Source organism: Sesamum indicum, linkage group LG3 (assembly GCF_026168435.1).
Source record: "Sesamum indicum cultivar Baizhima isolate 11 linkage group LG3, ASM2616843v1, whole genome shotgun sequence".
Classification (NCBI taxonomy): Eukaryota; Viridiplantae; Streptophyta; class Magnoliopsida; order Lamiales; family Pedaliaceae; genus Sesamum; species Sesamum indicum.
The window spans coordinates 20,452,505-20,480,138 of record NC_142659.1 but is presented as its reverse complement, the minus strand read 5'-3'; the positions used below and the strand labels follow the sequence as shown (position 1 = coordinate 20,480,138).

Below are 27,634 nucleotides of genomic sequence, written 5' to 3'. Positions count from 1 at the left end.
AATTATATTTAGATTCTCCTTAAAAATATAAAATTATATTTTTTCTTAAAAAGAAATTCAAAATTACACTTACACCTTTTCCGAAAATTCATCATTTACACTTAACTCCCTCTCGTTATGATTTGGAAGAAAAATCCTGATGTTAGTAAAAAAAAAACATAAAATTTTAATTTTAGCCCTCATTTAATATTCCCATATAATAATTTTATAAATAATATTAACCTCACTCTATATATTTATATATATTATATTTATTCCCTTATAAGTACAAAAATATTCATGAAAATGTAAAGTAAAGAGCCATATTGAGAAGTTTTATAATTTTTTTTTTTTTAAGCTTTAGTATTTTTCCATCCATACCCCGACAGAAGAGAGTCAAATGTAAATAGAGTACTTTTGAAGAGGATGAAGTGATTTTGAAACTTTTTTGAAACAAAAGTATAATATCACATTTTCAAATAGAGTTTAGATGCAATTAACCATATAAACATATGCATTCCCCCGACTTGTTCAGAAAACATTTCTCTTCAACCTTTATTCAACTTACAACCCTTGCTTCAGTTTGTAATTCTCTTTGCACAACTTTTACTTTTGTATGGCTCTTTACTCATTGCTGTGTTGCATAATAAAGACCCTATGCTAATTGAACACACCAACAATTATAAAAACCCTGTTATTCCTGATCTTTTTGTTTTGGATTGACTGACCAACCTTTTGCTTCTTGTCTGTCTCCTTGCACAGGAGCACTTTCTGCACATTCTTTCTTCCAACTGCTTTTGGACCAGTAATTTTGCACTGCTTGTCCCATATCTAACACAGCCAAACATGTTAAGAGAGTATTCAGAGAATGAAATTGCATTACTAGTAAACAAATTACAATCTTTCCAAATATTTTCCAGCACGAAGGTCTGAGTATAAAACTATTTAACTTTCCATGTAAATGTTTTGATCTCAAAATTCACTGAGAATGAAAACAGCTCATGTAACTGCAAAATCAAATCAGATGGAATAGTGCGTTTTCAATAATTCGAAGGCAAAGCTTTCAACTTGTTTCTTGTCTCATCCAGTATATACTCTATAATACAAATGAGCTTTACATTTTCTCAACTTCACAGAATATGAACCTTTGGTTCGACTTCGGATTTCTCAAAAGACTTAAAAGGCCAACAGAAACCAACACAAAACTTGTATTGAGGAAAGTAAATACAGAAAAGCAGATTGAGGAAGAAACTAGAAACAACTGTTTGAGAATCCACTATGATTCTGATTCTGTGGGAGTATGTTTGCCATTGGCAAATGCAGGTTGCCCAATTTCCTTCCGGGATGCCTCCCACAGCTGCTGTTCTATTCCCAATTTCCTCAGCTCCGTTAAGCCTCTTTCAACTGTCATATGAGCAACTATTAAAACCCTTGAGGCATTAATAGCAGGTATAGCCATATGCATCAAACTTCTAAAAGAAGAAAGAAAGAAATGAAATGGCATGTAACAATGGCTAACACTAGCAAGTGCAAAAATGAGAATTTCCTTTGATGTCAACAGCCACGCTCTGATAGAAACCATGCAAACTCAAGACAGAACCGACCAAAATATCTAATCTAATGATTCAAATATACATGGTTTAGATTGTAGAGTTCAACAGTACCATGCAAGTTCGAGGAAGAATCTGTATTTTGTTTGAAGATGTTAAACAGCGCAAAGTCATTAACCACACAGCCCGATCAAATTCTTCCTTTCATCGTTAACTACATTATGTCTATTATCTTTTAAGGGTTGGACAAGTAACCAAAGCGCACTGAAGTGTATACCTTTAAGAATAATATCCATTCTAAGCTCTACGTATACAGCACTCAATATTGTCAAATTTTAAACCAAGACTCTGTTCATCCACACCAAACCATATTGTCAAAATCTTGAAGTTTCTAGAAGTACACGTTCCTTAGTGTAGAGTCAAGGGAAGATTTATAGGCAGATTAGGGACAGAAATGATGAAGCTAAGAATATGCCTGCTTTCAGATATATTAAGCGTGGGTGCTGACTAAATAGACAGGTGAGATATAACTATCTAAAACTGATCAGTTTTTACTGCTCTCTGCAACCTTTTCACAAGATGGGCTATCATTTATGAAGTTTCACCAAGCATGCAAGCACACACCCACAGACAATTGACAAGCTAACAGCCACACCAGGACTAGAATATCAACCACGTCCAAGTTCCAACCACTGCCATCAGAACTCTGACATCAATTCAACCACCTGTTTTTGTCAACAAGCTCAGGAACTGAAACTTAGATGACTTGATTTATGAAGTCAACTATTTATTCTGTTTACTTTTTCTGTCACACTTAAATAATTTTTATGCAATCAAACTTGCCCATCTTAATTCATTATGCAATTTAATAGAATTTAATTATTAATAAAAGAAATATTAAATTGTTCAAAATTGAATTTAGAAACTCAGTCTAGTTGATTGGTCAACATAACAACGGGAAATTCATTTGGGGAGGTGTCCTTACATATCAAAAGGTTAACAAAACAAGGTAAATTAGAAGTGGTTGACCAGTGTCAGCAGATCAGAAGAGGGAACTACTACATATACCATTTCTAGTGTAGCATCCCCAATGCATACTCATTTTTGAAAATTAGAGATCCCACAAATATGGATCAAATTATCCACTCTTATTTTAGAAGTAAGAAACAAAAATATTACAGTAATTATTATTACCATCAACAGCATCATGTGAAGTTGGAGATTGTCCACTGCGGCTTATCCATAGTTGAAGTCTTTCGTCTGCAATATCCTCCTCAACACCATGCACTTTTGCCCTTCTCCAGAAATATGTAAGCCACGCCTACAAGCATGATATCAAACTTTAGACATAGATAAATGCATGTTCAGCAGGATTACAGTTCAAGTTTGGGAAGACTAATTGTCGGACCAAAGTACAAAATCTAAACCCATGTTACCTTTGTCAATTTAATGCCAATAACTCGTCTCATACTTTTAAAGGACTTTATACAAGCTAAGTCATCTTTGGAGGACAAAAGCTTGACAATTGACATTTATTTGTCCTTTAAAAGGGGAAAAAGGAAAAAGAAAGAAAAGAACAGAAACAATATTTTGGTTAATATTCTGCCTGCAGCCTAGTAATAAAACATCCTATCTCATAAATCACTGTTTACTCTCATAATATTTTAAGCAATGCTTAAGAAGGGACAATAGAGAAGAGTCTTACACACATCAACTTGAATATTCATCTTAATAATAGTTTATTACATATTAACAATACTTAATTAAATTCCACTAAAAATTAAAATATAATTGAAATCCTGTTATCCCAATCTGGAAACCGGAGCAGCTTGCATAGCTTACAGTTGCAAAGATAAATAACACCAACTATATCCAAAGGGTGAATTACTTGTTTAAATTCTTTAATAACATTACACTCCCTCCTTCCCAAAAGCTGGGACTATTTTGATAAGGCATGGTTTTAAATGAGAACTGAAAAAAATCTAAGTTTGGTGTACTTTGCACAGAATGATCTGAAGAGTGGTTGTCCAGAGTTTGTAGTGTCGACACTATTATTTTGATAGAGGCCTTTCCCGCCCCCAACGCCCCCACCCCCACCAAAAAAAGAAATAGAGATCTATTTAGTGATAAAAGTCTTATTCCGTCTCAGAAAGGAAATGCGAGCAAGAAGTTTAAGGGAAGTGTCTTATAGATAAGATAACTCCTGGACAAAGCTCTGTCCCCTCCTCTTGGAGGAAAAAAATATTGCCCTCTCATAGGTATGGACATCTCAAGCTTCATTGTCATGAACCAAGCCTGATCACATCAGTTTTCCTGAATCGGGAACTGATAGATTGTGGAACTGATGCCTAACCTTTTGTCAACATATTCCAGCTATATGTTCTTTGCATGTCCATGAACTTCTGTTCTGCAAAGTCACAACTTTGCATCCTCCCATAAACAATGAACACAAAATGTGCCACACAGGACTATTATTAGACCAACTGTTTCAGAATTAGACTGGTACAAGTAAATGGTACACTGTGGTGCTCATGGAAACACAGCAAACAACGTAAAAATTCCTAAGAATTATAATAGCAGAAAACATGAACTTGAAATAAGTATAAAACAGACCTCCTTAAAAAGAACATCTTCAGACTCCTCTTGACTCAATTCTGCAACCAAGCACACAGATGTTGAATATTTTGTGAATAATATTTCAAACCAGTGTCAAAGAAAGCAAACAAATCTTCGAGCATAATCAGAAACACATCTCTCTTGCAGAAGTTGGGCAAATAAAGGGCAGAGTAGAATGACCATATGGTTAAATGCTCAATTAATTTTGCATCAGTTATATCTATAAAGAAGCTTTAGGAAGACAACTATTTTATGCCAATAAAAGTAGATGGCAACCACTTAGTGATATCCTACTTGTCTAGTAATGCAGACATGAAGCTCAATGTAAAAGGGGAATCAGCTCATAGTTTCATAAATTTAAGTTAGGAAAAATAATTACTACTTCACCCACGAAGAAATAAAAGGTGAATAGAAATGCCAGTGTCCATCTTTCAGGAGGTTGATAAAAAGACCTAGTTTCTTACCGAACGCCTCCATGTACTTGGGATCACCAGACAATTTAGGATCTACAATACAGCAGAACAAAGAGCAAGTTTAGATGATTATTATTATTAAGCTAATTATCATTAAAAAAATGCACAAGAAGCTTATAGAAATAAAAAGTTGCTTAAGAAGATCTGGAAACTTCTGTACAGGATGCATGCAGGCCAGTGTGCTATTTGTATATCCACAGTATTAAGTGAAAGAAAGCATAATCGAGATAAAGTTATATTTCACCATATTATAGAAAAGCAAACCATGTTGTTATAGAATCCACTTATTCAAATATACTGAAATTGTATCCTTGGGAAAATTCACGGCATATTAAATATATCAGGTGAAACAAAAAGACTAAACAATTACTAAATGTTAACAATGTACACGCAGACAAGAAAATGAGAAATAATAATATATTAAAGCAAAATTAGTTGAGCAAGTATCAATATGCCTAATGTTCTTCAGGTTTCAATCAACTATGACATAATAAATAAAAATCCCTTCATTACATATGCAGCTCGACTCACATTTGGCCCATACCTGAGAAGGACTGGCGAACTAAGGTTGAACGTCGGTTCTGGGCCAATGCAAGCACAACAGCATCCTCAATCTTCAGTAAGAAAGATGAGTGAGAAAGAAATAACGAGGACGTTGATATCCTCAACGTAGAATGGCTGTATTCATTGAGCTTACAATGAAAGCTACAACAATTCGAGGATAATATATATATATATGGAACAGCAAAACAGGACATTAGAAAGTCAAATTCATATGAATCACAAGATAAAAAAACTGGAGAACCTTCAAAGAAGCTAATTCCCTTAAACCCATCTCAACTGACAGCATACTCTCAATATTTCCTTCCCCAGTTAAATCATTAAAATCACGAGTGCTCCTATCTGAATCATCCCCACCTGCTTAATGCCAGAAAGAATGTTGACATGAACACATGAGACATTTAAAAACAATTCAAATATAGCTAGTAATGCTATGCAAGAGTTCACACCATTCCAGGATTCCTCTCTGGCTTTCTGTCCAGCAGAGACGACAACCTCAAAGGGGAGTGGCGCTAAAGATGACCAGTGCTCATACTTGGAAGCTGCTATATCTGCACATATACCTGTAGGGCACAGAAGTATTGATCACACATGAAGATCAAATTTCCTTTCATAGATTGAACATCACTGAAAGAAATGAACCAAGAAATAAAGAACCAATTCGAGCGAGAGCAAAGTCTGTTAGATACCATTTTCACCTATAAAAATGTTTCACATAATCAATTGTTATACAAAATAAATCTTCTAAAAAATGACATGCAAATTTGAAAGACAAAATTTTAACATGTCTTTAGTCCCTCAAAGAGGGTGACACTTAAACTAAAGCATGCAATGCTTATCTTCGTGCATTAGTTTTTCTATCACCGGACATCATTTCAAGTAGATTACCATTACGTGCAGCTAAGCCCCAATAACGAGCAAGCCAACATCTCTTCAAAACAACCTCTTCCTTGAAAGAGAAAACCCAAAATTGATAATGTAAGTTAGGAATTCCATAAAAGCTAATGTTTAGAGTATCATTCGTAATATCTGATAAGAATTGAACGAGCAACCATCTCTTCATGCGTCAAAATCATCCTCTGTGTCATTGTCCGAAGAGCTTTTGCTTCAGATTCAGCTTCATGAAGCTGTTCTTGAGCAGATGCAGTCTCATCTTTTAGGTTCTAACCAAAAATTTAAAACAATTTTGTCATAATGCAAGTAGATGCGTATTAATTAGAAGGACAATAGGCTGCAAATGAGAAGCATATGACAACCTCAAGTTCTGCACGGAGAGCTGCAAGTTGTCCATCTCTTCCATCCGTTGACTGCTGCGCTGCTTTCAAAGCAGCCTGTAGTGAGCGCATACATACAGGGTAACATAGGGATTCAGTTTAACATACTCATCCATGTGCATCCACAAAAATATGTATACATAACAGCATAATATGCACTAGTTTAAATATATGTTTCTGTGGGTGAGCCGTGAGCATCAACCGATATCGAGAGAGAGAGAGAGAGACCTCTCTTTGTCGCAGAGCTGCTTCCTTTCTGCAAATGATTTCACCATCAGCCACAATGTTAAGAAGCTTCAACAAAGTTAAGCAATAGAACTTTACCGGCTCAATAATTTAGCTTCCAAGGATACACCTTCTCCCAGGGCAGCAACCTGTAATATTTAAATCAAACAGTTAAGAAGAATAACAAACCGGCATGGATTCACTAGCAAAGGTGGAGTCGTCGTTTCAATTCTCATAGATGAACAAGGAGGAGCATAATGCAACTGCTGTATTCACTTAGAGTAAAGATAACCCACATATCAGGGTAGTGTCGAAAGTGAACTTAGAAAAAGAAATATAAATAGCATTCACAACTAATGTACATAATCCAAATAAATTTGTAGTTAATGAAACAAGTGATGCAGCTTCCAGAGAGAGCACATTAAGTTTAGAACAAAACAATTAACTCGATTCCATCTGAAAAAACCAAAATCATGGAAAATTTCAAACTGAAGGAACACGGAATGATTGAACTAACTTGTTTCTCCAGCTCCCGGGCTCTGGCTTCTGCCTCTTCACGTTTTTCCTCTGCACGATGAAGCTGTGGGGCAAATTAGCCATTACATTACACTAAAAGAATTAGTATAGTGATTACTTTTTAACTTTTTCTTTTACTCACATATGGTTTTTTAATTTATTTCCATGCACAGGGACAATCAAGAACTCACCTTATCTAAAATTACTTCATTTTCTTCTTGTAGCATATCAAGCTGCAAATTAACATGATGTTAACCAATCCAAATAAACATGGACCCTTTACAGTTTAACAGTAAAGACATCAACTATAAAGAAGAGTACCAGGAATGAGAAACCTAAAAAGCTTATGGAAAGCAGCAGTGGTTAGAACTAGAGAAGCTAGCTTAGAAATATTGGAGTTGGTTTAAGAGGCATACTTCATCACGAAGTGCAGAAGCCTCATGCTGATTTGGAGAATCTTTCAGGTCACGCCCTACATCAGGTAAAAACCTGCAATATTTGCCACCAAACAAGGATTCAAAAGCCCTGCTATTATGCTATTTGATACACGCTAACATATGGTTGTCTATGTAATGAGATGGTGGCAACAACACTAATATTCTCATCAGTTTTTAAAAATAGAAGATAATCTGATCGGAACCTGTTTGTGTTTTCATATACAGTTTCAGTTTTTGAAACAATAATTAAAGTGCAAAATGTTTGTTTATACATATTTTCATTGAAAAAATTATTGATTTGACACCGCAGTTAAAAATAAAACACAATCTCATTAACTAATCGAAATACATTCTCATTTCACATGAAAACCTATACAAAATTGGGAATACATATTTTCACCTGAACAATGAAAAATGAAAACACAAACAAACAGGCCGTTAAGACATATGTGCAAATAATTTTCTAACCACTAAAAATCTTAATTAAAGTAGTTTAGAGTGCACTTAAAAGATATTCCAGAACATGATTTAAAATTTTATCATAAGTTAGAAAGACTATATTCAAGAGAAATTTGTATAGATTGGATCAACTCCAGAGGATTTGTGTAAGTATGCACAAACTTTACGAGATCTTTTTGTAATGTTGGACAACATTAGGGGGTTTAAACTTTTCATTTTCAAGTGGGGCTAGTACAATGACAATAAATGCTAGGGGAAATGGACATAATTTCAGAGAGCATAAGTGGAGGTTAATAACTTAAGAATTGAATGGAAAAAGAAAAGGCAAAAGAAAAGAAAATTCATAAAATGCCATAAACTTTAAAATCTTTGGAAGTTAACGCAAGTCGTCATTTCATTTACAACTTGTGTAATGACTTGTGTTCAAGTCATTATACCAAATGACAAGTAGATTTTTTTTTTTAAGGTAGACATCTTCTGCTGTAACATCTCCCTTTTAACTTTTTTTAAAAACTCCAAGCCAAGACATTACTTAAAGTAATATCTCGACAGAATTAATTTCTTTTAATTATGCCCAAGACATTGCTTTAACTGACATTTTGGTCTATTCTTTCTTATTTTTTTTAGGTATTCTTTTTACGAGTATTTTTTATCAAAATTTATATGATTTATTAAAATTTCTAACAAATTAACAATAATAGTTTAAAATTTTATCTTGACACACTTGCTTGCTGGCGACAATTTTGGTTTGGCTGGCCGCTTCATTGTCTACAGGTGATTGTGTCTAGTCCATCTTATTTGGAATATCTGTAGTCTGACTTCTACCCAAACGAGGAGTAACACAAAGAGTATTATGTGGACCAACTGAAATTATATTTTGAAATTAAAAAAATATTATTGAATAATTCTATATTATATTTTCATAAATAATTACTTTTCTTTTGGAGTAAGTTTTGTCATGTTAATTTATTTAAAACATTAAAATACTTTTTAAAAATATTATTAATGTATTTACAAATTCTAATAACAACACAAATTTTGATAAAAGAAATACTAATAGAAGGAAGAACCAAAAAAATAAAATTAAAAGAAAAATAGACAAATGGCTTAACTAAAAAATAAATTATGTGAGATGTTAGCTTTTTGGGGGGAAAAGGATAAGAAAAAGGAAGGTATCGTAGTAAAAGATGTCTCCTTTGAAAAAAATAAAAATACAACATTTGTCATTTGTTGTAATAACTTCAGCCCAAATCATTACACCAAACAACTTAATTAGGCAGAGGTTACAGTATATTATAATTTTTTCTTTACAATTTTTAAATTATTAACCCTGATCTATCTCAACCTGAAAGAGGTTCATGCAATAGGCAATTTTATCTAAAAAAAATTAAAACCCTAAATTAGTTGGCTTGAGGGCAAAACTTGAGTATTAATGATTCTTCATATGTCATCATTTTCCATCACAACAACTTCTCCACTTTATAGATGATGACAAAGGGTAGGGATACTTAAAGTAACTATTGTTAATTATTGAAACCTAAGGGAGCATACATGTATTTATAGATGACAACAAAGGCCATGCATACTTAAAGCAATTACTTCAGTAAAACCTACGGGAGAACACATGTACATATATCAAAAATAAGTGAGAATGTATTATACAATACGAAAGACTAACTACCCTAATAAAACACGAAAAGAAAAAAAACGAAATAATGATGATAAGCTTATATTTGCAAGCTTATGTTGTGACTTGTGAGCAATTGGCCACGGCCACCCAGTGACCCAAAAAACTGATTAAACTAGCAATCCTACTTCATCTATCAACCCTATATACTTATACTAGGATTCATCAATCGATTCAATCCCATACAATAGGAAACCCACAAGACACCAGAAGATTCACAATTGAAAATGTGAAAATTAGATCTTACCTCTTTTCTTTTAATCTGTTACTGGGAGGTTCAATTTGAGGGATGGTAACTGGAGTTCGCAAAGAGGACCTACTTGGTGGTGCCACTGTAGTTGTTGCTGCACGAACAGACATTGAAGGTCTTCCAGCTGATGTGGAACGAACTGAGGGAGTGATGTCCATAAAGTTTCGACCTAACTACAGACAACAACACCCAATTTGCAATATAATCCACAAGAAGAGCAAAAAACAGTACTCATTATCCATCAGGATCCCATCCTCATTTATGGTAAACATGCTGACCTAAATGCACAAAATTCTCAAGCAAAAATCTAGTTACTGCACATGCAAAGGAAACAAAGTGTACAATCCAATTAAGAATTTTTTTGGCATTATCTAAAATATCAAAATTTGATGCAATTGATGACTCAGCAACATTTCAGGGCAGGAGGACCTCTCAATATCTTTTACTTGCTTATATATACTCATACCGTTATCATAACTGAAACAATAAAAAATGCTTCAAAACAGGCCCCTTTTAGACTAAATCTGCAATTTTATAAGCCAAACCTATATTTAATCTTTTATCTCCGAATTTTGAAAATTAAGGTGTTAACCAGGAAAAGATGGCAAGTCTTATTCTATGAAGCCAGCGCAAATTAACAGTGATCTTAATTGGATCCCAATTGTGCGGCAGAAATCGAATAATTCAAAATTGTTCCAAATACAAGAGACCAAAATAAAGTTCAAATTCACTCCAAACAATGTGGTAACTAATCTTAGCTAAATTAAGATGATCAACGAAAAAAAAACAAGCCAACAACGAGTCCACTAAAATGAAGTCACATCAAACAACTATCAGTGAAACAGAAAAATCAAAGTTTACCGCAGGCGAAGGAGATCTATTCATCTTGGAGAGAGAAATCCCAGACAAGCCACCGCCACTGTCACTCCTATTAATAATATTACTACTCGAAAATGACGATGGCGCGGGAGGACCAAACCGGAACCCTAGATCATCATCCTCGTCGTCCTCATCATCGTTAGGAGTCTTGGACGCCATGACCAGCGCCAGGCGCTGGGCCGCCGCTTTAGCTGCCACGTTCTGAGTCCTCTTAATAGTCGACATCCCGGTCGCGGCCGGAGGCAGCCTGGAGCGAGGGTGAGCCGGCGAACCGGCCGGCGACGAGGAACCCGTGCTGCTGGATCCGCCGCTCCACTGGCGGGCATATACCGGACTCTCGGTCCTCTTGCGATTCATGAATAGCTGATCTCGCTTTACACTGCAACAATTCTGTATATGTTATATACAGATACGTATATGTGTGTGATTGGTGTCGAGAGCTAGATTTTTGGAGCGCTAGATTTTCTGAATGGAGTGGAAATCGTAATGGTAGTGGAAATTGAAATGGAAATGGAAAGAAAATGAGATTCCGTTGAGGATTGAAAGCGAGAGGAAATCGGAAGGAAAATTGAATTTGGAGTCAAATTCGATGTTTACATTATATGAAATTTTGTTTCAGAAATTGAGATTGTGAAAAATGATGAGTGTATTACTGTATACGTTATGATGAGTAGTCATAGAGGCGTGATTGCTTTAGAATGTTGGAGACCACGAGTAACCACATGAAAATCTACATGAATTGAGGTGGAAACCAAGCAAGTCGTTGTAGTATGGTGGTGAGTATTCCCGCCTGTCACGCGGGCGACCCGGGTTCGATCCCCGGCAACGGCGTCTCTTAGTTTTTCATCATTTTCTGTTGTTTTTTAACTGTAAAAATTAACACTTTTTAACTTAGAATCCAGCTCTGCAAACAAATTTTTTGAATAAATTAATTTAAAGAAAAAACTGTCAATGAATTTAAAGAGTTGAATTAATTAATGGGATGATTTAATTATGAAATCTGCCCTTAAATAATTAAATTATTTAATGTGGTGTCTATATGACAGGTGCATTGATTAATTTGAATTAAATGGTTTGTGCTTATAGTTAATTGTATATAAAGACTTTTGACCTTTTCAAATACAATGTGAAAAATCATATTAAATGAAATTAAATTAAAAAATAATTTAACATATACAACCAAAAATATAATTTTTTTAGTTCGTGTCTACATATAGGAGTATTTAATTGGGGTCTCAAGGTAAAACGATAATGATTGTCGTATTGAATAACATAAAGAGAAAATAATATATATATATATATGTAAGACATAAATAGCTATAGATATAGATTGAGAATACATTTTTCTTTTTCATTTTATTATCTTTATTTGAATTCTTTACTGCCGACACCATTTTTTTATTGTGTCGATAATTATCTTAAATAATTTTTTTTTAATATGATGTGTTGATTTATATAGTTTAAAATATAAAAGATTTTTTATTATATGCATGCGAAAACTACAAACTATGACGGCTAAATTTTTTAAAATAAGTTACTTTAACGTGGTGCAATTAAAAATAAGGTTCCAAAGTGATAGATTTGTATGAAATAGCAAAATATTGGCTTAAGGAATTTCTAAAATTATTAAGAGTAAAACATTTTGTATTATATATATGGAGAAGGAACTCTTAATTTTTATCATTCATTAAAAATTTTAATATATAATAATTGTATGCGGTACATTCAGTATATGTTCACACAATATTTTAAAAAACAAATAATTAAGCACCGTTTACTAATTTTTTTATGGTTTTAATTATGTCAAAATATTTGTTACAATTTTTAGTTATAATAAATATTTCAATCTTGCTTGCAGAAATAACGATTAATAGTTATTGCTCAAATGTATTTAATTAATATTCGTTGTAGTGAAAAGCTATATTTTATATAGGGTTAAGGAACTAACATAATTCATAAAACACGATACCTCTTTTATTTTGTTTTCATTAAATTATAATGGTGGGGATGGAAGCTGAGTTTGAATTTACAATTTTTGTTAAAAAAAAAATGATGTAAACGAAGGCAGAAATATGTTATTTTCTTGCACATTGTAGATGTGAAAAAATATCATATACCGATAATTAAATTACTGATCAAAAGTCAAACGGTACAAAAAATCACATCTACACACGAGGAACAGATTTAAACTGCTAAATCACATAGTGTGAAAGCACAATAGACATAGATTAGAGAAGCAAATTCCTTACCAAAAATGCAATTGTCCAGCCCCACATTATGAAGAAGAAAGAACCCTAATTCGGAAACGAAAGAACCCTAATTCCGCATAATCTTTCATGTTTCTCATTAATATGCATCATTTCTTGTCGCAGAGTTTGTCGATCAAATCGGCTGCTTCTTGAATCGTTGTTATGTTCTCCGAGTTCTCTTCTTCCACGCTGATGTTGAACTCTTCCTCGAGTCCCATAACTATCTCCACCTGCAAAAACCATGCATATGACTTAAATACAAGTAAAAGTTAATGTGTAAAGAATTAAGACAAAAAATCAAAACGCAAAAAATACACAGATCAGCATGTACGTTTTCTCACTCGAATTTCTCTTACTAAAATAAAATAATCATACAGCCCGCAATATACGTACAACTGCTTATCCACATTAATGAATAACTAATTGGAACCTCTAAAATATAGTATACATTACATCGATACCTCTTAAAATTTAGATCTAATTATACAAACATCCCCATCCTATCTAAAATTGCAGGTATACCTTTGAGGGGTTTTAGTGTAATATACCTAAAAGGTATTTGTGTAAAATTTTGTCAGTGAATAATTACAACTACAACCTCAAGGGATGTATTTATAATTTTATAAAAGATAGAGGATATTTGTGTAAATTAGACTTCATCTTATGAGGAGTGATCAATGTAATATACCTTAAAATATATTATAAAATTATAATGTTCGAAAAATAAAATCTAAGTGCAAAAAAAAAAATTTAATTTGTGAAAATTGGATTAAAATGTAACAGTGGTCAGGCTTCATACTCCAACAATAACTGTAAATCTCAACAAAAGAATAACCGGAGCTCCCATAAAATATTATGAAATTACAACAATACCCCTAGAAATAAAATCCATGTTAAAAATTTTGCATTTGAAAAAGTTGGGCCAAAATATAACATGAGGTAAATCAGGCTTCACACACCAACAATTACTGTAAACAAAAATTCAATCAGACTCAGATAAAAAGGGACAAATAATGGCCTATTAATGTAAACCGTATATTTCATGTGTTTAAATGTACTTCTGGTCTCGTAATTTATGTTATTTGTTATTTTCATCCTTTAATTTTATAGGATAGTATTTTGGTCCTACATCTTTTTAATTTTTAAGATTTCAGTCATTTTTTTCGCCTACCTTCTCAACCTGAAAAATACATATGCATCTAACGTGACTTAAATTGGGGTTACATACTATTCCTATTAGCTCTTTTTTTTTTTTTTTTACAATATTTTGTCTTTTAACTTTTTAGAGTAGTATTTTGTACCTGTACCTTTTTAATTGTGACAATTTTAGTCCTTTTTTTTTTTTTTCTTGGAGTTTACCCTTCTCACCTGAATGTCGGCGAATTAGAAAGTTAAATAACGAAAACGGAAAAAAGTTATAAGTTATGGGACCAAAATACATGTAATCCCATTTCATGCTAATTGAGCTGCATAGTATGTGTGTATGAACTACTTAGGCTTAAATCAAAAGGTGGAGAAGAAATTAAGGTAAGTATTAAGGCTTACAGTGTCAAGGGAATCAGCACCAAGCTCTGAGAACTTAGTCTGAGGAGTGAGTGCTGTCTCAGGAGATAAAGCCAGCTGCTTCCTCACTATCTCACTCACTTTCTCCACTGTCTCAGCCTTTGCCTGTTGTGTAAAAATGAGACAAATTTCCAGACCAAGACTCAAATGCAGTACTATACATAAATATGCATGACTTACAGCACAAATTTGGAGGCGCGACGTCCTGATACACGGGAAAACCCCCGTCCTCGTCCATCCCAACGACACCAAACTCGCACTTTTACCTATTATCTGCGCGTACAGAGAGACAAAGATAGGGTTCAAGTCAGCACAATGTAGATCTTACTGCTGACGGACGTCGTGTGAACCATACTGTTTAGTATTTTCACGTTCGATCCATATAAGAAAAACCCGTGTAAGATATAACATGTTACACATAGCGACATTATAACAAAAACAATGTTACACCTGGTTACTAGCCCTGATTGATAACTGGGCCGACGATGTCCGAAATCTAACACAAGTAGCTGAAACAGCAGCCATTGAAAAGCAAACAAGATTGATTGATCTTGGAGAGACAATGTGAGTAGAGAGGTTTTTGGTTTGTTCACAACAGCAGAGGTTTTGTTGGAATTATTAGGTGAGGTGGAGAAGGCAAAAAATACATGCAGTAGTGGGAGGAAAGTGAGTGTGAATTGGGAGGAAAGAGGCATATGATGAGTGGTGAGTATTCACTCTATCAACTGCAAACCCTATCCCTTGTGTTTGTTGTTTTCTACTTCATCAACTTGGCAATTTGTGAGTTGGGGCCAGCTTTGCTTTGCCTAGTTGATTATATATGCACAAAACTTTGGTTATAGCTCTTCAACTGTAGACTAGTAATTCCCATTTTTCCAGATTCTTTGATAGTGTATTTTTCAAGTGCAATTTAAACAAAATTTTCGACAGATATCAATTGCCAACCCGACGTTATTGAAAAATTCGTCGGAAATTTTATGCCATATTTTCCGTTGGAAAATATGTTGCAAAATTTAATGCATCCAAGTTTTGCAATGGTTGGGCATCATAAGTGCGTTGTTTGTGACATCTGTTCATAAGATTTTTGAATTGTGTTTTCAATGGATTCAAACTGTCGAAAAAATTAAATTGACCGCGGGAATCAAAACTAGTGGGAATTGAAGTTTGAAATATCCGTCGATAAAAGAGTCGAAAAATCCGTCACTATAAAGTTTTTTTTTCTTTTTCTTATTTTTTTGGAATGAAGTTCACTGCTTGTTTATAGAGTGATACCATTATCAAGTCCTACTTTAATTATTCTCAAACTCAATAGTACAAAAGCAACTCAGGCCATCAATCTGTACCGAATAATGGTTAAGAGTTATATACAGTTTCATTGTATTTAGTACTTTGACGAACTATGTGGTGATGACATTGTCCTTTTCAGTTGGGAATCAACGGATTGAATTTTCTATTTCGAATTATATTATAATTTTATTTTAATTTAAAAAAATTGTATTTTTAGTCCACAATTAGGCGCAATGTATTTTTAATCCCATTGCATGTGACATTCTCAAAAATAGTCCGATAACTTGAAAAAAAAGTTCCATATATATAAGACCTAAGTTATAGAACGAAAAATGCAAAAATTCGTCTTTATACGCATAATATATGTTATTAAATAAAACGAAAAAATGCAATAGAATTTGAAATAAACGTATCGTCCACTCACTATGACGGTCAAGCTTATTCTCCCTAACTTTTGAATGATATGCCAACGGGCCCAAGGATATCGATAACAGCCCAAGAAGATAAGGAAACTCATAACCCAAGGGTTGAAATCCACTGCAAGGCCCAACTAGGTAACCTGCTGCACAGGAGGCAATCATGCCAAATGGGCACATCGACGAGCAGCTGGTTGTGTTTAGATTGAAGGATTCGAATTTAAAGATTTTAAATCAATAATAATAAATTTATCAAATTTATTTGGATAAATTCATGTTATAGAAGATTTTAAGACCTTGAACTTCTATTTTAAACTATATTTTGTGATGTTTTCATAGATTCAAATTCATTTAACGTTGGATTATTTTTTAAAATCCTTACTTTAAATCCAAATCCTTTCATTCAAATGCAGTCTTAGAGAAATCAACTATAATTTAAAAGATGGGTCGTGCCTGATTGATGCGACAATTTCACTCTCCTTCCTAAATGGATTCTCACTGCGTCTACTTGCATGAATATCCTCCCTACTTACGGTCTTCTTGATCCCCGGCCTGGTGCACAATGCCGAATAGTGCAACCACGCTATAAAAACTAATTTATTCATCATTTTTAATATCAAATCAAGTTCATTATATGATTAGTATATAATATCCATTTAATTTTTTTACAATTTTTATACCCATTTAAGTTTATTTCATTATTTTATAAAGACCTATTTAAAAAATTTACCATTTTTTGGTGGATCTTACAAAATAATAAAAAATTAAAAAAGGATGATAACATAAATTTAAATAATACACATTTAAGTTCATTTCATTATTTTATAAAGATCCATTTAAAAATTTCAACATTTTTTAGAAAATGATAATATAGTGACAAAAATTTAAATGGGTTCCCTAAAAATGGTGAAATTTTTAGAGGGATCTTTATAAAATAATGAAATGACCTTAAATGAGTATAAAAAAAGACACTACGTTGATATAGAAATCAGCACTATATACTAGCAACAGTGACACACTCGATACGTACGTTTAACTTTATTTTTAATAAAATTTAAAATATTTATGTGTCTTTATATAATAAAATTGTTTTTTTTTTTCATTTAATTGTATGAAAAACACGATTAAGGAAGTTAGATATATAACGTTGGAAGAAGTAAGAGTAAATTATTTGTTTGAAAAATTCATAATAGAATGTAGGAGAGTTGAAAAAAAAGGGGAAGTGGCAAAAGCTTCTTTATTATTTTTTCTTTTAAATGGGGTTAATTTAGTTAAATAATTAAATGCACATCAAATATAATTATTCTAAACCCTTCATGCTTAATAAATAATTAGCTGTATGTGGCATATTGAATGCACGTGCATAAAAAAATTAAAAAAATATAGATAATTAAATATTATTTACTATTCTTTTTGTTGTAGAAACAATGATAATATGAAAATAATTGTGATAAATAATAAATAAATAATTTTGAAAGAAAATATTAAGAGTAGGAGAAAGAGAATATATATTAACTAAAAATAAATAACTATTTAAAATATAGTTTTTACCACTGGTAGATACTGGGAAAATGTGAAAGTTAGCGTGTGGAAAAAAAAGAGACGTAAAAAAGGTAGTATAGATATAGATTTATTGATGTGGGGACGACATATTTATTGCTGAAATGATTAAAACATCTTATGAAATTATCAACAATCCACGTAATATTTACTGGAGTGGAGTCGACCCAAACTTGACTCCAGTATCACCATTATTTATAAAAACCATCCAATTTTTATCTATGATTGATGGAGCTCGACTTTTCATGTCTTATTATTCTAATTAGTCTATACGGACTCCTTTTATAAGTACCCAACCGTACAAATATCAGATACGGTAAATTACAACAACCCCCCTGAGGTTTGGCATAATTATGGGTACCCCTCGTTATTTGAAAAATTACCAATACCCTCCTAATTTTGACGATCGTCTAACAATTAGCTCCATCCGTTAGGTTTTCATCCATTTTTTAAGGTGAACTGACCAAAATACACTTGTGGGTTAAAAATTAATTTTTTTTATGGATTAAGTGGATGATCTTTTTTATAATTTTTAAAATCTTTTCATCCATCCCGTTCGATTTTTTTATGAATTTTTATTTAAAAAAATAAAGTAATACAGTAAGGGCAAAGTTGACAATTTCACACCTCTATCCAAGGGTTACATAATTATATCAAATATAAAAAGTATTTGTAATTGTTCAAATAACAAGAAAGTATTCATAATTATGTCAAATTTCAAAATATATTATAATTTATCCTATCAAATATATACTCGCAACCATATTTATAAAACTATATAATATGCTCGAACCGACCACTCTAACTTAAATATTCAAGGATTACAACTAAGGCATATCCAACATTCTTATAATCTTGTTCTCAAAGTCCAAGACTTCCAAAATTGAATTTACATCTTAAGACTACATAGTTCGAGGAAAAAACCTTTGACTTAAAACAACCTCGACATCAACGTAAAATCATACATATTTGAGTGATATCAATTATCTCCCAATGCATCATAGATTCAGACATGCTTCCCAAAGCCTTCAACTGTCCTACATTTTAAATCTAGGAAGCCTCTAATTAGCTGGCTACTGCCACCAAGACATGGCAAAAGGTGCATTATCATCCATGTAATTGTTGATAATATCAACGAAGACAATATGAGACGTACATTGTTGTTGGAAGGACACACGCACACGTATATTTTCGGTAATAATACATCAATTCAATCAAAACATCAATATTCGATCAGTACATCAGTATAATTAAGAATAATAAAATAAATTACAATAAATTCATATGAAATAAAACGATACCTATATAAAGTGGAACTAAGGATGACAATGTGTACGAGATTGAACTTGGATCGGGACCTGCCTCGATTAGGGCGGCTTTTGATGCCTTAAATGAGTCCTAGGACGAGCCTCGGTCTTAGTGATTCGGACCCGAATTTCTCCTGATTTTTTTTATATATTTTATTTATACGTATATAAAATATATGTGTACATATACAAAAAATATGTATAATTTATTTATACTTACATATAATACATAAACTTAATATATTTATAAGTTAAAATAATGATATAAATAGTTTATAAATGTTTTGATGTTTATATAAATAAAACGTACATATTCTAAAATTTTTAAGATTTTAATGACTAAAACACGCACATATAAATTGACAAAAAAAATCAAATTTTTGATAATATTGTAAATGTCTCGTATTTTTAAATTTATGATAGTATTATTTAAAAATATACATTTTTAAAATTTTAAAAATATTAACAGAATTTACGAGTTCACCATGTTCAAGATTCTCTTAGCAGAATCTTGGAATTGTCGTCATATCTAGATGGGACTCAAATTCATGATCTCGAATTTTATTTATAAAATTTTAATTTTAATTATTAGACTAAAACACGATGGATTGAAAATAAAGATATACATAAGTACATGTTACACATACATATAAATTCACGACATACGCATCTACAAGAAGTTTGGATTTTGCACAATTATTATTTTCTTGATCTAAACAAAGTTGTTGTTCTGTACATTGTCTCATGAATTTTAATATTCTTCCAACAAAGTATCAATTAGGACCAACCAACACTTATTCCTAGTACTAGCTGTCCCTGCCAAAATTTGTCACATGTTAGTAACATAATTTTATAATTTTATTTGATTAAATTAAATTGAAAAACACTGAAAAAAATATAACTACTCGTTATAATTAATTATTATGATTAAAAGCAAAAAATCGTGGCAGGATAATAATTAACTACGATTCTGTGCAACGGCTATTAGTAAATTGTTTATGCAAATGAGTTCAAAGCATTTGATACAGCTACAAAAATTATGGAATATTTTGGCCATATTTTCGGGTCGATTTTTTATCTGACAATGATAGATAATATTAATTTACTATGACTTTTAAGCTGTGGAAATTTACATTGCGAGTTTGTTAAAATCTTAAGAATAAGTGAAGAATTCCCTACTTTTCATCATAAGAGTTTATATGCTCCTAACAATTTATTTTTTAATTTTATGAGCTTCTTTTACTGAAATTAAACACTATATATAAGATCTGATATATAAACTTTTTCAAATATTTTATATATAATATTTTAATGAGTTCCCCTGAAATTTGGTATAATTATAAATACTCTCTTATTGTTTGAAAATTTGCAAATACCACTGGATGTTTGATAAAATTATGTAATCTTTAGATGGAGGTATGAAATTATTAACTTTGTCCTAACTATTTTTTTAAAAAAGTAGATTATATACCGACATTCATTGAATTCGAATCTAGATAAAATTTGAAACATTCTTCTAGAACATTACGCTCTTTTACAGAAGGATTGTAAAATAAGCACATATTCTCAAGTGATGTGGCCATAGGATTCTGGTCACGCGCTATAAAACATAATTTTATTTATTTATTATTCCTTCAATATTGTGTAGCCAATGAGGACTTAATTGGTGAATGTTGTCTACTGTATTAATTATAATTAATTTATTTTAATTAATAATAATTAATCTCTTTTATTTATTAAAGAGAGAGAGAGAGAGAGAAAATCGTGCAAGAAAAGGAACTTATTCCATCATGAATCCTAATCCCATTACGTGAATTCCCACTTTCCCCCCATTATTTTTGACCTTCTCCACCACGGAATCTCATTCTTCATTCCCTTCTCAATGTGGATGTTCCCAACAACGGAAATTTTAATTTAAATTGGATTTAGTTGAATTTGAATTAATTATATAATATATATATATAATATAATAGTATGTAATTTAATAAAAATGATCAATTACATGACAGATATATCTGTGATTGGTTTGGTTCGATCAGATCTGATTTGAGTAATAATTTTTTCCTTCATAGTAAGGAATATTTGTAATAACTTCTGTTTTTATGGTGGAAATAAATTGTATAAAAAGTTTTAAATTAAATATTAGTAAAAATTAAAAGTATTTGAAAAAAGTTGAATTTAGGGTATTTAAAAAGCAATTTAATATCCTCTCAGAGAAAGAAAAACAATTTAATACTTACACAACATTTCTAGTTAGATGTATAAGTTGATGGGGTTCTGATTATAATTTTTGGGTCATATGTTCATACATATTTAAGGTTAATTTAATTTTGATCAGTCAATAATTTTATCTTTCTTTTTTCCTATTCAATTAAACAAATATAATAAATAGGATAGATAATAATATAATTACTATATGTAAAAAATAATAATAACAACAATAGAAAATTCATCTAAAGTATGAATTGAAGAAATAGTCATAAAGAGTAATTAATATTTGAGTTATTAATGGTTCCATATCTACACATTAGGCCATTTTATGAATATAAATTGGCAGCCAATATTGATTTTCCCTATAATGTGAAATTACAGCTACCTTGCTATCAACTTAAATTATCCAATTTCAATTATTATGATAAGGTTAAATATATTTTGCGCTCCTAAAATATTGATATATATATAGTCATATTCATCTCTTTAAAATATAAAAAATAATAAAAATTTGCTGACAAAATAACATATATAACCATCAGAAATGTTGACATTATTTCATAAAGTACCATTGATTTTTGAAAAATACACGTACACTCCCTACAAAAGCCCACGTCATTACACAAAGTCAAAAATTACCCATTCTTTCTTACTAGTCCGGGTAACTTTTATAATTATGTAAAATATATAAATAATTTGTATAAATAAATCATAAATCAATAAATATAAATATAATATCCCTATAATTCCATGAAAAATTATGTTACATAATCTATATATTTTATATTCAATACACGTGCAAGTGTTTAAAATATATCATTTCATTAATCACAAAATTATAAAATACTATAGATAAATTATGAAAACCATGAATTCGTTTGGGTAATATTCATTTTAAATATTCTTTTTGTAATAATTCAAATTATGTCTTAGGAAAATGATTATCGTACATATATTTTAGGAATGTAAATAATAAGAACATTTTCATCGTAAAAAAATTTAGCTAATGTTATTAATGGGGTTTTGTTGCCTTTTATAATTTTGATAGTAATGTGATTATATGCATATTTTTGGAGTACAAAATATATTTAACCTTTATTAATATTGCAACTATAAAAGAATATTGCTCTTATCAATTATATCTGAAAATTTAAATTATTTACTATTATCTTAAGAAATAATTATTTACTAGTTTAATTTTATATTTACAAAATTCTGTATACATATCAAGTGTGTATATAGTGTCCGTCATTATCTATACTATTTATTAAAGAGGAAATCCATAAAGTAATTTTTATAGTCGGCAAAATATGAATTACCTAAATGCCCTATTCTTCTTATTTATACACATTTAAAGTTAATTATATTTAAACCCTCTTTAAAAATACAAAATTATACTTTTATCAAATTTTTTTTGAAATCACATATTACAACCCTTTGAAAATTCATCATTTGTACATGACCTTTTTCTGTTAGAATTTGAGCGGAAATTACTGACATCAACAAAAAAATACATAAATTTATACTTTTTTCTTTTATTGAACATTCTCTTATAATATTTTTATATTTATAAAAAAATAAATATAATATATAAAGTCAAAAGAGTGCGAAGGTAAAAAAAAAAAAAAAATGCTCTCAAATTATAAGCATTTGATAGAAATTAGCAACAAATAAATAAATAAAATAGTCATTTTTTTTTTCTTGAACTTCATGCATGTAGAGTAAAAGTTAACAACATTATTGCATCAGTGATCTATCTTTACATAAATAATGTGTTACTGTTAGATCTCTTGATTGTTCCTTCATCAACCTTTATGCTTACCATTCTGTCGCTCCATATTTATTAACAAAAAATAAAATACAAAAAATTTACATAATACCAGTACTACAAAATAGCCAAATATCCAACTTTAATTACCTTAATAAAAGAGTCAAACCAGCGAGATTTTTGTCTCTATTACTACAATAATATTCTCGAAATGCACTGTAAAAGCACCTCATTTCATAATTTTCCACGCCATAAATGGCTATAAAATGGACCCTCCCTCTTCTGGTCTCTCCATAACAACACACTGGTGTACTCCCATTCAAGAATCCGGTGAAGAAAACACGCAGACGGCTACAGAATCAAACTCTGTTTCTTGGAGTTCTTGTGAGGAAGGGAAGATGTCTTTGCTCAGTGATTTGATCAACTTGAACCTCTCTGAAGTTACTGAGAAATCCATTGTTGAGTACATATGGTCAGTTCTTCCAAGATTTCTTTTTGGTCTGGTTTTTTGATTGTTGTGTAGGTGATTAGGCAATTCTTGTGGGGTTTGGATTGGTGGGCTTTGATCGTTCTTGGTGGGAAGTGATTTGAGTACGTATATATTTATGTTGGTTTTGTTGTGTGATGTTGATTTGATGTTCTTGCATTGTGTGGTTTGTTCACAAAGTCTGCAAATTTATGGTTGTTTTGGCTTGGTTTTTAGGTGTCGCTTTGGGTGATGTCTGTGTTGAATGATCAAGAATGAGTGTTTTCTTAATGGTTTGTAGAGTTATGTTGTGAGGTTGTAACATGTGTGATTTCCTCAAAGTTTGGAAACTTTTCTCCGATTTTTGTTGATTTTATCAGTTTGGACTTTTGTGTTCTTGAAAAGTTACAAAGTTTTTATATCCTTGAACCATGTCATTGCAATGAAAAGTTGCACTTTTTTCTGGATGAGTATTGATTCTTTGTAGACGTGTTGTTTCTTATATTCATCAAGATGTTGATTTTCTGTGATGTGTATTTTTTGATCATTCTTTCAGGGTTGGGGGATCCGGGATGGACCTCCGTAGCAAGGCCAGGGTAATCTTTTCTGAACCCCCCCCCCCCACCCCACACACACACACACACGTGCAAAAAAAACAATTTCTTGAACAAGTGTTCAACGTTATCCGTGAATTCAGTATGGTAATTTCTTTATGCTATGAATCAGACTCTCCCTGGTCCAGTTACTGATCCTTCGCAGCTTCCGAAATGGAATTATGACGGTTCTAGCACAGGTCAAGCCCCCGGTGAAGATAGTGAAGTTATTCTCTAGTAAATTCCCTTCACCTTTCTCTTTACGTTAAAATCCACCATTTAACTCCTCTGTATACAAAAAGGTATGGATTAACGTTTCGTCTTTGTGTTGGTTCTTTTTCGGCAGTCCTCAGGCAATTTTCCCTGATCCATTCAGGAGAGGAAACCACATACTTGTACGTGCTTTCGTTTTAAACTTTCATGATTTGCAACTACTCTACCATGTTGTTATTCATGTTCAAGAATTAACAAATTCTTGTTTATGTTTTCCTTAGGTTATGTGTGATGCTTACACTCCAGCTGGAGAACCGATCCCGACAAACAAGAGGTACAATGCTGCCAAAATCTTCAACCATCCTGAGGTTGTTGCAGAGGAACCCTGGTATGTTCTTATTTCTATTTCTTCGTCAAGATATTTTAGTAGAATAAAGAATTTGAAATGTCCTGAGATAATCAAAATACAGGTATGGGATAGAGCAAGAGTATACTTTATTACAGAAAGACGTGAAGTGGCCACTCGGCTGGCCTGTCGGAGGATTCCCAGGACCGCAGGTGAGAGAATGTTTTTTTCCATCATTCTGTAGTTTTTCTAGTTGTTTACACTGTGAAAGGAAATTACAGGGTCGAACATTCTCCTTGGATAGGATACTTAATGTTTTTAGTGCTGAATCTATTGCTTTTTTGCCTTATTCTTGGATGAATTTGTGCGTAGTGTGAACTCCATCTTTCTTTGTTTTAGGGACCATACTACTGTGGGATTGGTGCTGACAAGGCCTTCGGCCGTGACATTGTTGATGCGCACTACAAAGCATGTCTCTATGCTGGCATCAACATCAGCGGCATCAATGGAGAGGTCATGCCTGGTCAGGTAATAACATCTATGCTAACACACTTGTGCTGTTCTGCCCTATAACAGCAAATATATTTGTCTCAATTCTTTGATTCCATGAATACGTCGGGCTTCTGGTTCATGGTACAGTGGGAATTCCAAGTCGGTCCTTCTGTGGGAATCTCTGCTGCTGATCAGGTGTGGGTGGCTCGTTACATTCTTGAGGTACTCGCAACTTTATCCAAACATTAAGCACGTTCGTTCTCTTATGATGAGTCATTTTCAATGTGCATTTCTCACTTGTTCTTTGTACCTCAACAGAGGATCACTGAGATCGCTGGGGTTGTCGTCTCGTTCGATCCAAAGCCCATCCAGGTTTAATTCTTACATCTTTCTGCCCGCCTCAAAATTATGGTTGTCTTTATGGTGTCAGTAGCGGAAACCTACATTATACATGTAGTAACATTGTTTACATATCAGGGTGACTGGAACGGAGCTGGGGCGCATACAAACTACAGGTTTGCCTCTTCGGTTATTTTGGTTTTCTCTATGAAGGTAACCATAGTTACTGTTCCACTCTCCATATAATTTGTGATTGAAATTATTCAGTACCAAGTCCATGAGAGAGGACGGAGGTTATGAAGTGATCAAGAAGGCCATCCACAAGCTCGGATTGAGGCACAAGGAACACATTGCTGCTTATGGAGAAGGTAACGAACGCCGTCTCACCGGGAGGCATGAAACGGCCGACATCAACACCTTCCTATGGGTAATCACTTCACTTCTCAAACCTTTTCAAACACAAAAACCAGCCATTTCCAAATCTTCAGTTCTCTTTGTATGCAAATACTACATTTTCATGTGGTCGGTGTATCTGTCAACAAAATTTGTAGGGTCATTGCATCCACCGTTGTATGTGAGAACTGAGGAATTGCAATTTAAAGTCTTATCTTTTATGTAAACGTCGGGCTGTATTTACTTATCATATATCAGGTTTGCCTTGACGTCCAAATTCTGGTCTCGTTACAGGACGTTGCAAACCGGGGAGCATCAATAAGGGTAGGAAGGGACACGGAGAAGGCCGGCAAAGGGTATTTCGAGGACAGGAGGCCTGCCTCCAACATGGATCCCTACGTCGTTACATCGATGATTGCAGAGACAACCATCCTCTGGAAACCTTAGAAGGATCATCAGCAAAGCCATTGTTTTAGCTTCTCTTGTTTCTGATTGATGCATTGACCTTCCTAATTATTTGATAAAAATGTATCCTTTAACATTTCCTTTTGAAACTCCTTCCCTTGTTTGATTGCTTTCATATGGAACTTGATCATAGCTTCCTCGGGGGTACGATCGTAATTTGTTATTGTTCGTCGTTTGAATCCCTAATTTTATTTAATTAAATATTTTATACATGTGATACGTATATATAAATTAAAAAATGAGACGAGATTTCAATTTAAAATAGTGTCGGAATACTTTATATTATTTTTTATTTAAAAAAATATATAGGAAAACTTTTTGTGGGAAGTTAGGTAAAAAGTAAAATAAATGTATTCTTTTAGTTTGTTTTGTCAATTCAAACTTGTCAAAATTTTTGGGGTATAGTATTTATAAGGGTTTAATTACAATGATATTCTTTTAAATTACGTTCAATTACATAAATATTTATCTTTTGTAAAATTATAAGTTTATCCTTGGAGATTGTAGTTATAACTATAAGTATACACTTATTTAGTAGTAAATTTTACACAAATGCCTCTCAAGAGGTGTATTTGTAATTTTATAAAAGGTCGGAGATGCTTATATAATTAGGTCTAATTTTAGGGGTGCCATTGTAATTTACCCTATTTTTAATTGAAATATGTTTATACTTTAGTAAAATATAATATTTGGTCCCTTAAATTTTTATTTAAAATTATTTTAGTCCTTCAAGTTTATTTTTTGATTTTAGAATCCTTAAACTTAATTTTTGTCTCAATTTGGCCCATTTGATCATTTTTTGGCGAAAATGTGATCGAATTTTGACTTTTTGAAGGGTAAAATGGTAAATAAGAGTGATCTTATCATTTTAGTCCTTAAGTTAATAAAATTATCAATTTATTTATGTTTAGATTAGATAAGTTTTATAAATTTATTTATAATTTTGATATTTTTTGTCACTTTTAAAAATAAAAAAAAGAGATTATTTTATTTTAAGTTAACCAATTTATTAATATTATATTAACAAGAGTTCAAAGTTTTTATTTTTTGTACAATATAA

The 27,634-nt window shown here is 32.0% G+C and overlaps 3 protein-coding genes and 1 non-coding gene across 4 annotated transcripts; 2 read left to right on the top strand and 2 right to left on the bottom strand.

Annotated features, from left to right (window-relative positions):
- Positions 1–999: 999 nt before the first annotated feature.
- On the bottom strand, positions 1,000–11,564 carry LOC105158212 (coiled-coil domain-containing protein SCD2). The gene is made up of 17 exons (XM_011074876.3): positions 10,889–11,564; positions 10,025–10,200; positions 7,611–7,683; positions 7,386–7,427; positions 7,196–7,258; positions 6,778–6,827; positions 6,682–6,709; positions 6,436–6,510; positions 6,232–6,342; positions 6,068–6,128; positions 5,629–5,742; positions 5,424–5,536; positions 5,163–5,232; positions 4,610–4,651; positions 4,143–4,183; positions 2,724–2,850; positions 1,000–1,383 (listed from the first exon to the last, which is right to left on the bottom strand). Exons 1-17 carry the CDS (start codon positions 11,261–11,263, stop codon positions 1,256–1,258), a joined length of 1,689 nt encoding a protein of 562 aa, XP_011073178.1. The 5' UTR covers positions 11,264–11,564; the 3' UTR covers positions 1,000–1,255.
- Positions 11,565–11,665: 101 nt separating this feature from the next.
- On the top strand, positions 11,666–11,737 carry TRNAD-GUC (transfer RNA aspartic acid (anticodon GUC)). The gene has a single exon. It is a non-coding gene; the product is annotated as a tRNA-Asp (tRNA).
- A 1,268-nt stretch (positions 11,738–13,005) lies between these two features.
- Positions 13,006–15,428, bottom strand: LOC105158211 (acyl carrier protein 4, chloroplastic). Its single transcript, XM_011074875.3, has 4 exons — positions 15,169–15,428; positions 14,899–14,991; positions 14,701–14,823; positions 13,006–13,385 (listed from the first exon to the last, which is right to left on the bottom strand). The coding sequence occupies exons 1-4, from the start codon at positions 15,241–15,243 to the stop codon at positions 13,263–13,265; spliced, it is 414 nt and encodes a 137-aa protein (XP_011073177.1). The 5' UTR covers positions 15,244–15,428; the 3' UTR covers positions 13,006–13,262.
- An 8,080-nt stretch (positions 15,429–23,508) lies between these two features.
- LOC105158210 (glutamine synthetase nodule isozyme) lies at positions 23,509–26,742 on the top strand. The gene is made up of 12 exons (XM_011074874.3): positions 23,509–23,739; positions 24,290–24,329; positions 24,460–24,563; positions 24,673–24,721; positions 24,821–24,927; positions 25,010–25,097; positions 25,285–25,413; positions 25,525–25,599; positions 25,696–25,749; positions 25,855–25,892; positions 25,984–26,143; positions 26,404–26,742. Exons 1-12 carry the CDS (start codon positions 23,534–23,536, stop codon positions 26,554–26,556), a joined length of 1,203 nt encoding a protein of 400 aa, XP_011073176.3. The 5' UTR covers positions 23,509–23,533; the 3' UTR covers positions 26,557–26,742.
- The last annotated feature ends 892 nt before the right edge of the window (positions 26,743–27,634 follow it).

Bases quoted from the DNA above. Each gene is read 5' to 3' on its own strand.
- LOC105158212 (XM_011074876.3), bottom strand. From the start codon at position 11,263: ATGAATCGCAAGAGGACCGAGAGTCCGGTATATGCCCGCCAGTGGAGC. The intron at 6,511-6,681 runs GTCTCTCTCTCT...CGCTCACTACAG, and splicing joins CAGCTCTGCGACAAAGAGAG to GCTGCTTTGAAAGCAGCGCA. The intron at 5,233-5,423 runs GTTCTCCAGTTT...TTCTTACTGAAG, and splicing joins GGGAATTAGCTTCTTTGAAG to ATTGAGGATGCTGTTGTGCT.
- LOC105158211 (XM_011074875.3), bottom strand. From the start codon at position 15,243: ATGGCTGCTGTTTCAGCTACTTGTGTTAGATTTCGGACATCGTCGGCC. The intron at 14,992-15,168 runs GTGTAACATTGT...CTGTACGCGCAG, and splicing joins CAATCAGGGCTAGTAACCAG to ATAATAGGTAAAAGTGCGAG. The intron at 14,824-14,898 runs GTAAGTCATGCA...TTTACACAACAG, and splicing joins CGCGCCTCCAAATTTGTGCT to GCAAAGGCTGAGACAGTGGA.
- LOC105158210 (XM_011074874.3), top strand. From the start codon at position 23,534: ATGGACCCTCCCTCTTCTGGTCTCTCCATAACAACACACTGGTGTACT. The intron at 24,330-24,459 runs GTAATCTTTTCT...GCTATGAATCAG, and splicing joins ACCTCCGTAGCAAGGCCAGG to ACTCTCCCTGGTCCAGTTAC. The intron at 25,414-25,524 runs GTAATAACATCT...TTCATGGTACAG, and splicing joins GAGAGGTCATGCCTGGTCAG to TGGGAATTCCAAGTCGGTCC.